The 14,038-nt window shown below is 43.3% G+C and overlaps 1 protein-coding gene across 5 annotated transcripts in view; it reads right to left on the bottom strand.

The window, feature by feature from the left end:
- The window catches only part of mpp7a (MAGUK p55 scaffold protein 7a), a 172,232-nt gene that overhangs the window by 66,897 nt on the left and 91,297 nt on the right, over nucleotides 1-14,038 (bottom strand). For all 5 annotated transcript variants that reach the window (XM_085764042.1, XM_085764043.1, XM_085764044.1 and 2 more), the window contains exon 6: nucleotides 1,006-1,137. In XM_085764042.1, the coding sequence (XP_085620168.1) occupies nucleotides 1,006-1,137 (132 nt within the window). The remainder of the gene's footprint in view (nucleotides 1-1,005; nucleotides 1,138-14,038) is intronic.

Raw genomic sequence — 14,038 nt, 5'->3', positions numbered from 1 at the left:
CATACGAGCAGCATGGAGGTATTTGGATGTTTTTTGGTGTGTCTTTTTGTTACGAAGACAGTTGGTATCCATTGACAACCATTATATGGACAAATACTGCTACGCCGAGACCCCCCCCCCCCGTAACTCAGAGAAGGAACAGATAACGCTGAAACTTCTCCCAGCCCTTAGTCGACATGAGGGTGAGTTAGATAATGAGTGAAATTTGAATTTTGGGTGAACTATCCCTTTAACGTGCTTCACCAGCTGACAGCAGCGGGGGAATGCCCGGCATCTGGATCTGGATGCATGGCAGCAATCTAACAACGCAGCCAGACACCCAGGATGTCGAAGGGTGGAGCGCCAGCCGAGATGTCGCTGCTGCTGCTGCTGCTGCTGCTGCTGTGCACTCGGGCCCCCGGGTCTAGACACTTTTTTTTTTTTTCTTTTCATTTTTTTGACATCTGTGACGACGGCTGAAGAGCACGGACATGTTCACAATGAGAGAGAAGGACGCTGACCAGGATAGAAAAGGAAGCCGTTCACAGACACCGAGCCTAGACTGGCTGAAAATACTCATGGCCAAGAGCAGGGTAATTGTGGTCGGCTTTGGTGTGCTTACAACTTCAAGGTTGTGGGTTGGATTCCCACAGGCGAGTACCTCAAAAGCAAAAAAAAAAGTATGTATGGTATTGGCTTGACCTGTGGCTCTGATACAAGAGGTTTGCAGAAATTTAGGGATTAGGGAACAAAGCCTAGATAACGGGACTGTAATAGTATAAAGATGGTTGAATAATAAAAGAAGCGGATGATGGATGCGTGTCGAGGATGTGTTTTTTCTATCTTTGCTGAAAGCTGAGAGCGATGCAGTATAACTGGCATTCCCTGACTGGGACCAGCGATGTTGTGGGTCACGGTCTGCGTCTTTACACCACTTCAGGCGGCCAAAACCACAAAAAAAACGTCTGGTATCTGCTGCAAAAAAAAACCCAAAACCCAACATGTACGTGACGTCTCGTTACTCACCAGAGGCTCCTTGTTTTTGACCAGTCTTATGATTTTCACAGAGTCTTCGTCGTCGTCGATGTCCTCGGGCAGCGGAGGTAGCTCGGGGTCGTAGCTCTTCTGGGCGACCGAGTCGTGCACCGACAGAAGGCTCTGGATGGGAGAAGAAGGAAAGAAACAATACACAAGGGTATAAGTTATTTTTTTCTTGTGTTCAGACAAAAAGTGTGTTACCTGATTGACAGTTTCGAACTGTCGATCTTAAAGCCCCAGTGTGTAACTTATTTGGCTTTTTATTAGCAAAAACCAAACATGTCTTTCATAAATACGTATTTCACTGAAGTGGAATCACAGCCGCATACAAATGAAAGCTTTCTGGTACCTTAGAATGAGTTGTTACAAGTCGTTACAAATACATAAGTGGGCGACGCACCGAACCGAGGCGGCCATGTTGCATTGTGACCGTAGGTAACCACGGAAACTCAGCGGAGCTGTGGGCTCGGCCTGTTAAAACTGTCACCACTGTGTAGTGTGAGGAAGGACGGAGGCACTGGTGTTGCATTCAGGTGCAGTCAGGCAGACGGCCGTCGGCAAACCAACCGGATGTCATTTTACTCCACCAGAGAAAGACGGTAAAACAATACCACATCACCATGACAACATATTGTCACATTGCCTGTATTGTTTTGCCTCGTGCTGGCGGACCGCTTGTTTACATAGAGGCTTGTTTATCCTGTTACATGCAGCGTCTGTTGTCTGTCTGACGTCTGCCTGATTTCATGTGAATGCAACATCAAGAATACGTTCCAATATGCAACCGCACCGCTAGATGGGGGGAATTCCTACACATTATACCTTTAAGTTATGTTGTACATAACTTACTGTATATCTACAAGAAGACAAAATGAACATAATCAATCTAATACACAAGGGTTATCAGTCAAATCTTAAAGACCTCAGATTTACCCTGCAGACAATTAACAAAACAGAGCGGAGCAGCGCGCGCTATTAAGAGTTCAATCAATCATTTCTTTCTTTTGGGGGCAGGACAGAGAAACTGCAGAGCCTGTGAGGATGGAGGATGGTTATGGGCTGGAGTTTCTCCCTCAAGTGCTGCTGGGTGATGGATTCGAAAGCATTCAGGGCCAGTACTAATGTAGCTACATGCGCTAATTGTCATTAGGCCCACGCTCTCCCTCCATACATCTCTCTGATTAAAGGCAACCACCAGAGGAAGGGAGGAAGGGGAGGGAGAGAAGGAGGTAACTCTGGCCACTAGGAGAAAGGAGATGTTCTGCAGCGTCCGGCGGCTTTCGGGTTCGGCCTCAAAGCGATGAAGTTCTCAGCCGCCTCAGATATTTCACACATTCACGAGCAGACATAAAAAAGAAGACGGGACACAGACAAGAATGATGCCATTGAGACATTTCATTTTTCAAAACTATTTAACGACTCCGTGTCCGGACCGAGATGCAGCTGCTGGACGCGTGCTGCTTTTTCCGTGGTTGAAGGAGGGAGAGAGAGAGAAAAGTGAGAAAAACATCTTCCACCTCATGTGCCAGACAAAAGTAGACAGAGAGAGAGAGAAGAGAGAGAAAGAGAGAGAGAGAGAGAGAGAGAGAGAGGGATATAGTGAGAAGAGGAGCTGTGTGTTTTATGACATGGGAGCATGCTGCAGTACAGCGTTCAAGATGTTGCTAACTGGGAGCAGATGAGAGTAGGAGACATAACTGGGTCTGTGTGGCTGTGATCCACCGAGAGACAAGCTGACCAGCACACACACACACACACACAGGTTTATCTTGTATACTTGTGAGAACTTGGCTCCATTCATTCCCTTTGTCCTGATGATGATGATGATGATGATGATGATGATGATTAAAGACTGAGTTTGAACCGTCGCTCTAATAATAACTAATAACGTGATGCTGGAAGCTGCAGGTTCGATGCATGTCGTTCCTCACGTCTCTTGACTTGTGTTCATGCAGATTCATCACATCCTGCTCCAGCTCTGAAGTGAACTTTTGCATCAATAATAATCTATTTTATTTGTTTATTTGAATGGGACAGTGCACATTAATGGACATAACATGTAAATGTGCCAAATTATAGCTATAAGATGCTATATAAGTATAAGTCACATAAACATAAAATCAGTTCAATAACAGAACACATTACACATAATATTGTAGACAACACAAAAAGACAAAAAGGCAACTATGACAATGAAGAACATAGTGACAGACACGTTCCACAGGTAGATGGACCATAATAAGAGTTTTGTTCTGGGAGATAAACTGCATAAGTGCTGGGTTAAAGTGACCAGTGCTAAAGTGCAGGAATGCATAGGTACCAGGTTGTATTGCACGATGCCCATTACACCCAGAAGCAGAAGTGTGTAGATATTGCACAAAAATGTATTACATAATTGTATTATGTAAGAAATACTAAAACCAAAATGACATACACAAAACTATTGTGTAAATTAACTGAAAATAAAAACTTGAACGGTGCCCCGGCACGTTGTTTTTACAGGTTACAGGTGGTCGCATGTCTGGTTTATGCTTTTAGTTGAACTGAATCTGAACTGTCGTCTTGTTCACTTTCTGTCTGATTGTTTGTGTCTTTTAGCTTGTAGTTCAGGTCGTCGTGTTCCCAGATCTCGGCAAAAAAATCTCCCTGATGTGTGAATCGTAGCCAGGAACAGCGACGGGCCAAAGCTGGAGAAAGTAATAATAATAATAATATGTGAGTTGTAATGGACCATCATTTTTCTTTAACTCACTTTACTTCTTAATACCTGATGTCAACTTTTTACTCTAAATCTAGCGTTGATGCTAACCTTAAAGAGGGCTCTGACTCTAAACTAATCCACCACAGCGCTGCAGACCAGACAAAACAACAAGAAAAAAGTAAAAATAATAATAAAATAAAATCACTCCAAATCCCAGAAGAACACAAATTTAATTCCACATTTTTCTCTCTCTCATCTCTCCTCCCCTGAATCGCTCTTGTTTTCTTCGTCCTTTTGTCCAAGCTCCTCTCAGATGCCATTAATCCTCTAACTTCACTTTTTATCTTTCATGGAAATTTCCCAAAATCTTCCCGGCATCACTTTGTGTGTGTAACTAGTTTCTCAGAACGGGAGGGGGGCCTAACAATGTTTTCCTGGCTTTCATCTGCACTGTACATATAAACACACACGTTGTCGTCGTTGTGTTGTATTGTATATCCGAGGATGCTGTCATTATGGTATTGAAATATCCTCTTGGAAACGCTGGAAAAACCCAAACTGTTTGCAGATGAAGACAATAAAAGGGGAAAGTGAATGGGAACGGGGGGGATCTCGAGTCTGTGTTCGATATAACAAATAAATTATGTTCATAGCACCGTGTCGAGGCAGCGATGGAGAGTCTGCGGTCGCGGTTGTTGTGATGAGATCAGTAATATTACATGAGCAAGCGCGTGTGAACATATATGACTTCATAACGGAGCTACAGCCAGCACAGAATAAAATATCAGAGCTAATATTTACAAAGGAAAGCTTCTGATTTTGTGGCCACCATCTCTTTTTTCTATTTTCTTTACCTTCTCTCTCTCCCTCTCTCTCAGTTTTTCCCTCCTCAGAGTCGGAGAAAACGTATTTTGAATTTGGCGTGGTATCGGATTCCCAGCCGTTTTCTGAAAACATCCCTTTGGTGGAAGCTGCAGCGGGCGGTGAGGTTTTAAAGGGATAGTTCACCCAAAATTGAAATTTTTATTCTCATTATCTACTCACCCTCATGTCGACTAAGGGCTGGGAGAAGTTTCAGAGTCCTCTGTGCCTTCTTGAAGTTACGGGGGGGTCTCGGCGTAGCAGTATTTGTCCATAGTATAATGATTGTAAATGGTGCTCACTTTTCTTCGTCCAAAAAGACACACCAAAAAACATCCAAATACCTCCATAGTGCTCGTCTGTAATGTCCCTCTTGTATTGAAGCCCCGACATGAGAAATTGCTCAGAAAAAAATTTAATAAGTCTATATTTTAAAGCAGAAGTAAGCAGAATATTTGTGTTAATATAAGTCTTAAATAGTTCTATCTTCCGACAGCAATCACTTATATAGAGTGCTTCAATACAAGAGGGACATTACATACGAGCAGTATGGAGGTATTTGGATGTTTTTTGGTTGTATTGAAGCCCCGACAACACAGGAAGAGCAGTGAACTGAGACACTGGGAGCTTCCGCTACAAACAAGCTTAAAACATAGACTTATTTAATTTTTTTCGGAGCAATTTCTCATGCTGGGGCTTCAACACAAGAGGGACATTACAGACGAGCACTATGGAGGTATTTGGATGTTTTTTGGTGTGTCTTTTTGGACGAAGAAAAGTGAGCACCATTCACAACCATTATATGGACAAATACTGCTGCGCGGACCCCCCTGTAACTCAGAGAAGGCACGGAGGACTCTGAAACTTCTCCCAGTCCTTAGTCGACATGAGGGTGAGTTAGATAATGAGTGAAATTTGAATTTTGGGTGAACTACTGTTTCCCTTTAAGTCTGAGGGTCGGACGCGTGCGGCGTTGTGGCTCTCTTTATGGTATCTGACTGTCAGTCACAGCACCGGATCTATGTCGCGACAACACGCGGGTCAGCCAGGCGTCCATCAGCCTCTCAGCGGGAGGCAGAGGAGGAGAAAGAGGAGGAGGAGGAGGAGAACGACTGCACCGTTTTTTGTTTCTTTTTCTTCTTATTCTGCTGCGTGAGCTCAGAGAGAGAAAAGAGAGACTGAAATGTCACTGAAACAATTCATCAATCACTTCCCCTGACAGTGATCGGTCGGTGGTGGTGGAGGCTGAAGTTTCCATTTCCACTCGTCCAGTGCGTCATGTCTCTGAATCATTAATCAGACCGAGAGATCTCATTTAAACACAAAACATTTGTTGGATCCAGGTTGTGAACTGTTTGAGAGGATTTTGCCTTCTATATTCTGTCGTTTTATAGATTTGATTGATTGGGACAAAACAATCTGAACTGGCTGGAGTAAATAAATACAATAAAACATCACAAACTTTTCCATAGAGACGTTTTTTCTTTCTTTTCTTTCTTTTTTTGCATTCTTTCCTCCAGTTGCTGCATGTTTCCTCTGAACTACATCCATCAGGCCTCATATCCTGACCTCAGAGTGTCCACTCACTGGTGGCACTTCCTCTCCTCTCCTCCCCCATCCTCCCCCATCCTCCTCACCACATCCTCCCCCCCACGTTCCTTCGTCGTCTAACAACCCGTAACAGAGCCACAGCTAATTCCTTGTGAAAACTTTCTAGGAAGTAGCAATAACAGCTCCATGTTAATAGGTAGCACATGCTGCAGTTGCCCCGGCTGCTGGTGACCGCTGACATGGGGAGCAGCCACACAGGTAACTAGATGTTTTACACAACACAGTGGGTTTTTTTTTTGAGTCAGTGGGTCTTGTTATTGCCCCAGTGTCGGTGGATTAGCTTCCCCTAATCAAATCTGGGAGTCATATCCATGTTTAGGCCCAAGGAGAGAGAGAGAGAGAGGCCCATTTTCTCCTCTCCTGCCCCCGGTACCAAACTGAGAGAGAGGTTTTCCTACAGCAGATCCATCGTATCAGGGAAAAACATGTGATGAACTGTTAAAAGTCTGTCTGGGAGAAGATCCACCATTTGTAAAGTTCGCTGCATAATATGTAACACTCTGCCATGAGACTAGAGAAACACACGGATGCTGATCACAACCATTATTGCTTATATATATTATATGATTATATATTTTTCATTATATAACAACTGCCTAATGACACCCAATCTGTGTATGAGAGAGAGAGAGAGCTCTTCATCAGCACACATACTGTACATGCATAGGGTATATAGTATAAATGTATATACTTTTTTTTATTTTTTTTTATTTGTATATATTTGATTCTGTGAGTTGTATTTGTTTTGTTTTGTTCAAACCAGACATGGTGAAGCAGCATTTAGCTGTTCTGCTGCACACAACTAGAACTAACTACCAGCAGAACTGAGATCAGCCCCAACCGTGAGCACTTTAAATCCAGGCTAAAAACATTTCTCTTTTCATGTGCTTATAGCTGAGCTCTTTTTAATAACTTTAAACTTTATCTATTTTATTGTATTTTACTTTTTTTATTCTTCTTTGCTCCTGCTTTTAACTCTGTGTTTTTTGTTTTTATGCTGTTTTATGCTGTTCTTTAAAAAAAAAAAAAAGTTTTGTCTTTATGAAATGCGCTATATACAGATGCCTTGCCTTGTTTCATTGATTCTTGATGCTTTGGCAACATAGTTCTTCATGTTACATCCAATTAAGCGAATTTGAACTGAATTGAATTGAGAGAGGAGAGAGAGGGAGAGGGAGACCAGGAAAGAAAGATGAAGGGAAGCCGAACCCTCCCTTGTTTTCCAGGCATCCTGTCCTTTTCTTGGTTCGCGTGTTTGTGTTCATTAGGCATAATAGGGATCCTAGAAAAACAGATCACTGCGCTTGACAAAATAAACCTGCCCGTACATTCCTGGCATTGGCCTCTCATTAAAGCCCCCCACCCACCTTCCTCACCCCCCCGGCCCCTCAGCCCCTCAGCCCCTCACCCCCGAGCCCTGTCGCTGCTGGGCTGCTGGTTTTTCAGGACCGGTGCAACCGGTGCAACTGCTGCCCCGCTGCGAGCGCTGCTGTAGGCCGGCTGGGATGTGACACCGACACTGACACTGACGCCCACCCCTCTCTCTCTCTCTCTCTTTAAAGGGATAGTTCAACATTTTTGGCAAACTGGCCCATTGCCATAATCCCTATAGTCATAGCAGTAGGTTCGTTACCTTTATTTGTCGGTGCAAGGTGTTTTTAGAACGGCGGAGCAGAGCTGTGAGCTGCTCAGAGCTACGCTATATGGAGGCTTTTGGGATTTCTTGGTTTCCCTCATCAAACTCATCAAATACACAATCCAACAACTCCAAAATGCTCTGGTGGACAAGTTGTGACCTGCACATTCACCACGCTATGAGATAATAACAGAACGTTACCAGACAGAGTTGTTTTAGAGGTAAATTCATGCAAAACCGCTGATGCGCGTTGCCTTCAGGGACAGTTTTTCCATCAAGCAGACCCTGAATTTCCCACAGAAACAACTCTGTCTGGTAACGTTGTGTTATTATCTCATAGCGTGGTGAATGTGCAGGTCACAACTTGTCCACCAGAGCGTTGTGGAGTTGTTGGATTGTGTATTTGATGAGTTGGAGATGGCTCGGCGGTTGCAAAAATAGCTTGCACCGACAAAGGTAACGAACCTACTGCTATGACTATAGTGATTGTGGCAATGGGCCAATTTGCCAAAAATGTTGAACTATCCCTTTAAGCCTTGAACCTCCCTCCACGCTGCACGCTGGCGGAAACAGCCGGCCATCATAATTGGCACTTTCATCACTGTCAATATTAGTCTTGCTGAATGGGAGGGGCGGCTAATACGGGCAAAAGTTGTTTTTTCATGTGCAAATCGTAAACGAGAAAAGTTTGAGGTAGGAGAGAGAGAGAGAGAGAGAGAGAGAGAGAGAGAGAAAGAGGGAGAAAGAGAGAGAGAAAGAGGGAGGGGAGTTTTTAAGGAGCTTGATTTATATCCCCACCCTAGGAATGGATCATTTCAGCCATAATTAAGAGTGATACAGTTACTATCGCACAGAGACGCCATTCAAAAGCAACAGCCATCTGCTTGTGTTTTACACCCCCGGCCCTGTGATTTACACCGGGGGCCGGCTGGTACGGTATCAAGTGCCCTGGAGGACAGATGGAGACAGAGACAGAGACAGAGAGACAGAGAGAGAGAGAGAGAGACAGAGAGAGAGAGGGAGCAGCGTTTTCAGTAGGGGTGTGTCAAAAAATCGATTCACATAAGAATCACAATTCTCATTTAATACAATTCAGAATTGACATAAAATGCCCAAAATTGATTTAAAAAAATTTAAAAATGCAACAAATCTGCTGGCTGTCAACCTCCATTTCCTTAGAATTTAAAAGGCAGCATTTACTACTTAATCTGCACTATTTTTTTTAACGAAGAGGCACTTTTAATTTTGTTACCTAAGCAATATGTGATATTGCTTTTATGCAACAGTTTCAACAATTTCATCTAAGCATGGATACATGTTTAAAACTCAATAAATGTGAAAAAGAGACTTCAGTCATTCTGTCTTGCAAAGCAGACTGGAGTAGATCATGAGGATCCTTTGCACACCGACAGACTGAAGCAGAAATCATTATGAATCAAATCGTTTTGAATCGAAAGTTTTGCATCGAATCGTAGCCCCAAAAATCAGAATCGAATCGAATCGTGAGACAGTAAAAGATTCCCAGCCCTAGTTTTCATACCTCTCTCCTGAAGCACCACATGCCGCCTACAGTTTGAGACACAATGTCAAGAGAGAGCGGTGCAGGAGGCGCTGGAACTAATCTATCGCTGAACTTGGTCGGAGGAGGAGGAGCGTTTGTTTTCTGGGCCCACATGCTCCAAAGCTGGTGATGGACTTGAACCAACATGAGAGAGCAGAGGTCATAAAGTCGAGAAAACGTGCAAGTGTGTGAACACATGCAGATGTCAAAACGCTGAACCTGACGAAACCAGGTGTAGTGTAGTAGCCGAAAAGCTCTCTGAAGTCAGGGAAAAGTTTATTTTTAAAAATAATTTCTACTTATTCTAAACTAAAGCACCCTAAGGTGGATTTATGTCGGAGCACATAAAACAGTTTTCTCTCTTTTCTTTTTAAAACAGGGGTTTTGGACTTGTAGCGCTGTATATCACGTCTTTGATGAGCGGGTGTCCTCCTGTCCTCAGTTGCTTCTGTGCTTAGTTGTATTATAACAGTGCCGTCTGCCGAGGTGCAGCAGAGGAAGCAGTAGCCAAATATTTTCCATTGTTTCGGTGCAGAATCGCTTGGCTGACCTCGTTCTGCACAGAGAGCCGAGGTCGGCCCGGCGGCGCGTGGAGGTGGTGTCAGAGCGGAGCAGCAGCCACTCAGGATACAGAGAGAAACAACACAAACCACGAGAGAAAACAAGTAAATGTCGGTGAAACTGTGACAAAGCTGACGACGAGCTGAGGCGGTCACGTCTTCTCTGGACCCAGGAGTCATGTTCTCTGTCTTGTAACGCAAAAACAGACATGTAGACGGGTTTATTCAGATGTTTTAATTGATGATGTCATTTTCTAAATCAATTAACTGTCCTGCCCTCTCTGGTTGAAGGTTTCAGGCTTTTTTTTGCACCAGCAGTGTGAATGAAAACAAGAGGGAGATTCTTAGTTGCTGTTAAATTGTTCTTTTATCTCTATAATACTGAATTCAGAGGCCACTGGAGGAGCAGTACTGTATGCATGTGTCTATAGGCTATAAATGTATATATGTATGTACAGTGGCATGCAAAAGTTTGGGCACCCTGTTAGTTCAGCGAGTGGAAGATGAAATGAAATGATCTCCAAAAGGCATAAAGTTACAGATGACACATTCTCTTTACATTTTAAACTATCAAATTTTTTCTTTTTTGCATCTATCATAGCGTGTAAATAGTAAATATCTTGTCTGACACCTTGGTCAAAGTTATTTGAGAGCTCAAGTCTCCTGGGTTTCCCATTCTTTTGCAGGCTGCTGCTTTGTTTCCCTTTTTCACTCTACTGTATCCTTCTCACTTTATTTCTACAGTATAGCACCTTTCAAAACCAAGGTTACAAGGTGCTTCACAAAATACAAATACAATATCAGTGAGAAAATAAAGCAATTAGAAAGTGAAGAAAACATCATACAGAAAACAGTGAACAGGCATAAGATAAAATAATGGAAATAGATAAGACAATAGAAACAAAGACCAAAAATATGGGGAAAAAAAACAAAAACATTAAAATTACTGCACAAATACCAGTCGGTACATGTGGGTTAACAATAAATAAAATAATACACTGATACTGCTTATAATAATGCAAAAGAGTGCTTCATGTTTAACTTTATGCCCTTTGGAGATCATTTCATCTTCCACTTGCTTAACAAACTTTTGCATAACACTGTATCTATCCAGTTACATGCCCCTGTGTTTTGAAGTTTCATGTTGTTTTTTTCCAGGAGCAGGTGGTGCCGACTGTTGACTGACTAGAGTTTCATCCATCACTACATTTGCAGGACAAGAGATTAATAAAATACTGGACGGACTGGAGGCTTTTGGTACGGCTGATTAGCACGAGGAAAAAAAAGATGAAGAGCGCTGGTGTTTCTTTGCGCCTCTGGAGACAGCCTGTCGCAGAGTGGCTTACAGCTAACGACCATGTATACCGTAGCAACAGTACAACTAATATAATAACAACCAGCTCTTTTACACACACTGCTCTGAGATCTCGCTCTGTGGCTCGGTTTAGACATCGGCGTTTTGTTTTGCAGGAGCCAAAAGCAGAGAGAGAGAGGAAGATGAACTAAGAAAAGGCAGCAGCAGCAGCAGCAGCAGCAAGGTAATCTAAGAAAATGTCAATAAAGTGTTCAAATCAAAGTCCAACTGGAAGAAACTGTGCAACGTATCTAATTTCCTCTGAATGCGACCCGTGTCTGCTGCAGTCGGAGCACCTGGCCCGGGTCTCCTGCCTCTCCTCACCTCATCAGTCCAGAGAGGCTGAACTTCCTGATCGATGACGAGCGCCGAGGCTCAGCGCGTTGATGGATTGACCCTCGTCACGGCAAATATTTTCACCGTTATAAGAATAATCAAAATAATAAATGCGGTATTTTTTTTTCTCTCTTTGCCGCCGCCATTTCACTTGGGGAAGGAGGTCACGGTGTCCCTGTGTAGCAGCTGTGTGCGTTTGTGGTGTTGTGTTGTGTGTTTGATACATGGGACACACTGTGATTTACTTGTGTTGACAATAACTGTGATACTTTAAAAACTACATTTACCATCCAGTTAAATCCCTGTTTATACTGAATCATATCTATAAACCATTTGTATGAAATTCTGACACTGTGACCTTTGATTTTAAAGGGATAGTTCAACATTTTGGCAGATTCTCCTCTCACCATAACCCCTATAGTCATAGCAGTAGGTTCATTACCTTTAAAGCAGAAGTAAGCGATCTGGTCGTTTTGGCTAACTTTTTGTCAGCCGATGGAGTTAGCAGTCCCCACCCTCGTCCCTACAGTACCACATTCACACGCATCCCTTGGCTGCACACACAGAGAGGACCGCCCCTTTATGCCGTTCTCTCTCCTCATTGGATAAAGGTTGTAGGATACAAGGAAAGTTTTCTCCTCGGCTTACAGCAGAGCAGAGTGACTGACAGACCCGTGTTTCAGACCAAACACTCTATGTAAGTGATTGCTGTCGGAAGATATAACTATTTAAGATTTATATTAACACAAACATTTTGCTTACTTCTGCTTTAATTATCGGTGCATGTTGTTTTGAGATCGGCGGAGCAGAGACGTGAGCTGCTCAGTGAACACAGTGGAGGTGAACGGTACAGGTCACAAAAGAAATGGCGTGCTCGACTCTTGTATAAAGATGAACTGGGTGCCGCCGGCTCAAAAATCAAAACAAGAAAAAACTGAAATGTCAGTACTCACGATAGAAACTTGAAACATCACTACGCTGAGGAAAGCCAAGGGCTGAATGTTTGACACTGCTGTGCGTTTAATAAATGTTTCAAGTTTCTATCGTGAGTGCTGCTGACATTTCAGTTTTTTCTTGAACAGTACAGGTCCCCTGTCCCTCATCAAACTCATCAAATACACAATCCAACAACTCCAAAACGCTCTGGTGGACAAGTTGTGACCTGCACATTCACCACGCTATGAGATAATAACACAACGTTACCAGACAGAGTTGTTTTAGAGGGAAATGCAGCCGGAACTACTTTCCAGACACGGCTGCTGGGCGGAGGGATTTCAAAAGCGCAAAGTAGTTCAGAGTAATTGCTTCATGTGTCGTAATGTTACATAATTATACATGATTATCTCATAGCGTGGTGAATGTGCAGGTCACAACTTGTCCACCAGAGCGTTTTGGAGTTGTTGGATTGTGTATTTGATGAGTTCACCTCCATTGTGTTCACTGAGCAGCTCACGTCTCTGCCCCGCCGATCTCAAAACAACATGCACCGATAATTAAAGGTGATGAACCTACTGCTACATGTATGACTATAGGGATTATGGCGAGAGGAGGATTTGCGAGGCGTTAATGAGATATCGGGTTCTGTGAGGTCATACATCTTTGACGTTTGACCCCCACACAGTCTAAATCTGTTCATCTTCGAGTCCAAGTGAGACTGTTTGTGCCAAACTTGAAGAGGCTGCTCCATCGGGGCGTTACTGAAACATCACGTCCATGAAATGTTGAGACGGACACACACACACACACACACACACGCACACATGATGACAGTTGGGTTGCGGCAGATGTTTGGCCGAGTTGCATCAGTTCATCTGGTGCCTTTTCACTATCCATCAAGTGTAAACTGTACGTTTTGTTCGCTTTTTAGTGCAGCGACGGACAGACGGACGGTTACAGTACACACTGTCTCCACCTCCACACGCACACACACACACACACACACACACACGCATTTTGAGGCTAATTCATTTAGAGTATTAGAGGATTTTTGGCCACGACAGTCGTGTAGTGAAAACCTGATATTCTTACACTTGACCTTTCTTGTGCGTCTGTATAATTATCACTCAATCTTCCAGTGTGTATGTGTGGGTGTGTGAATATATATATATATATATATGTGTGTGTGTGTGTTTGTGTGTTCCTTTTATCAGGAAGACAGAGTTGTATTGGCTGAATATGAGAAATGAATCATTACATCACTAGTACAGACACTGAGAAATCTCCTCTGGGTCTTATACCTCTGGGAACGCCGTCTCCTCACAAAGCTGACGCTGAGAGGTATTGAATATTAGTATGCGCTGTATGTATGTGTGTGTGTGTGTGTGTGTGTGTGTATGTGTGTGTGTGCTGTGGCAGTGGTGGAGGAGGAGGACTTCGTACTGAGCTGTTGTTTCTGGCAGAG

This window comes from Trachurus japonicus, chromosome 20, assembly GCF_045865225.1.
Source record: "Trachurus japonicus isolate A0001 chromosome 20, Traja_1.0".
Classification (NCBI taxonomy): domain Eukaryota; kingdom Metazoa; phylum Chordata; class Actinopteri; order Carangiformes; family Carangidae; genus Trachurus; species Trachurus japonicus.
Note: the sequence above shows the minus strand (reverse complement) of the source record. Positions and strands in the feature narration are given on the sequence as shown.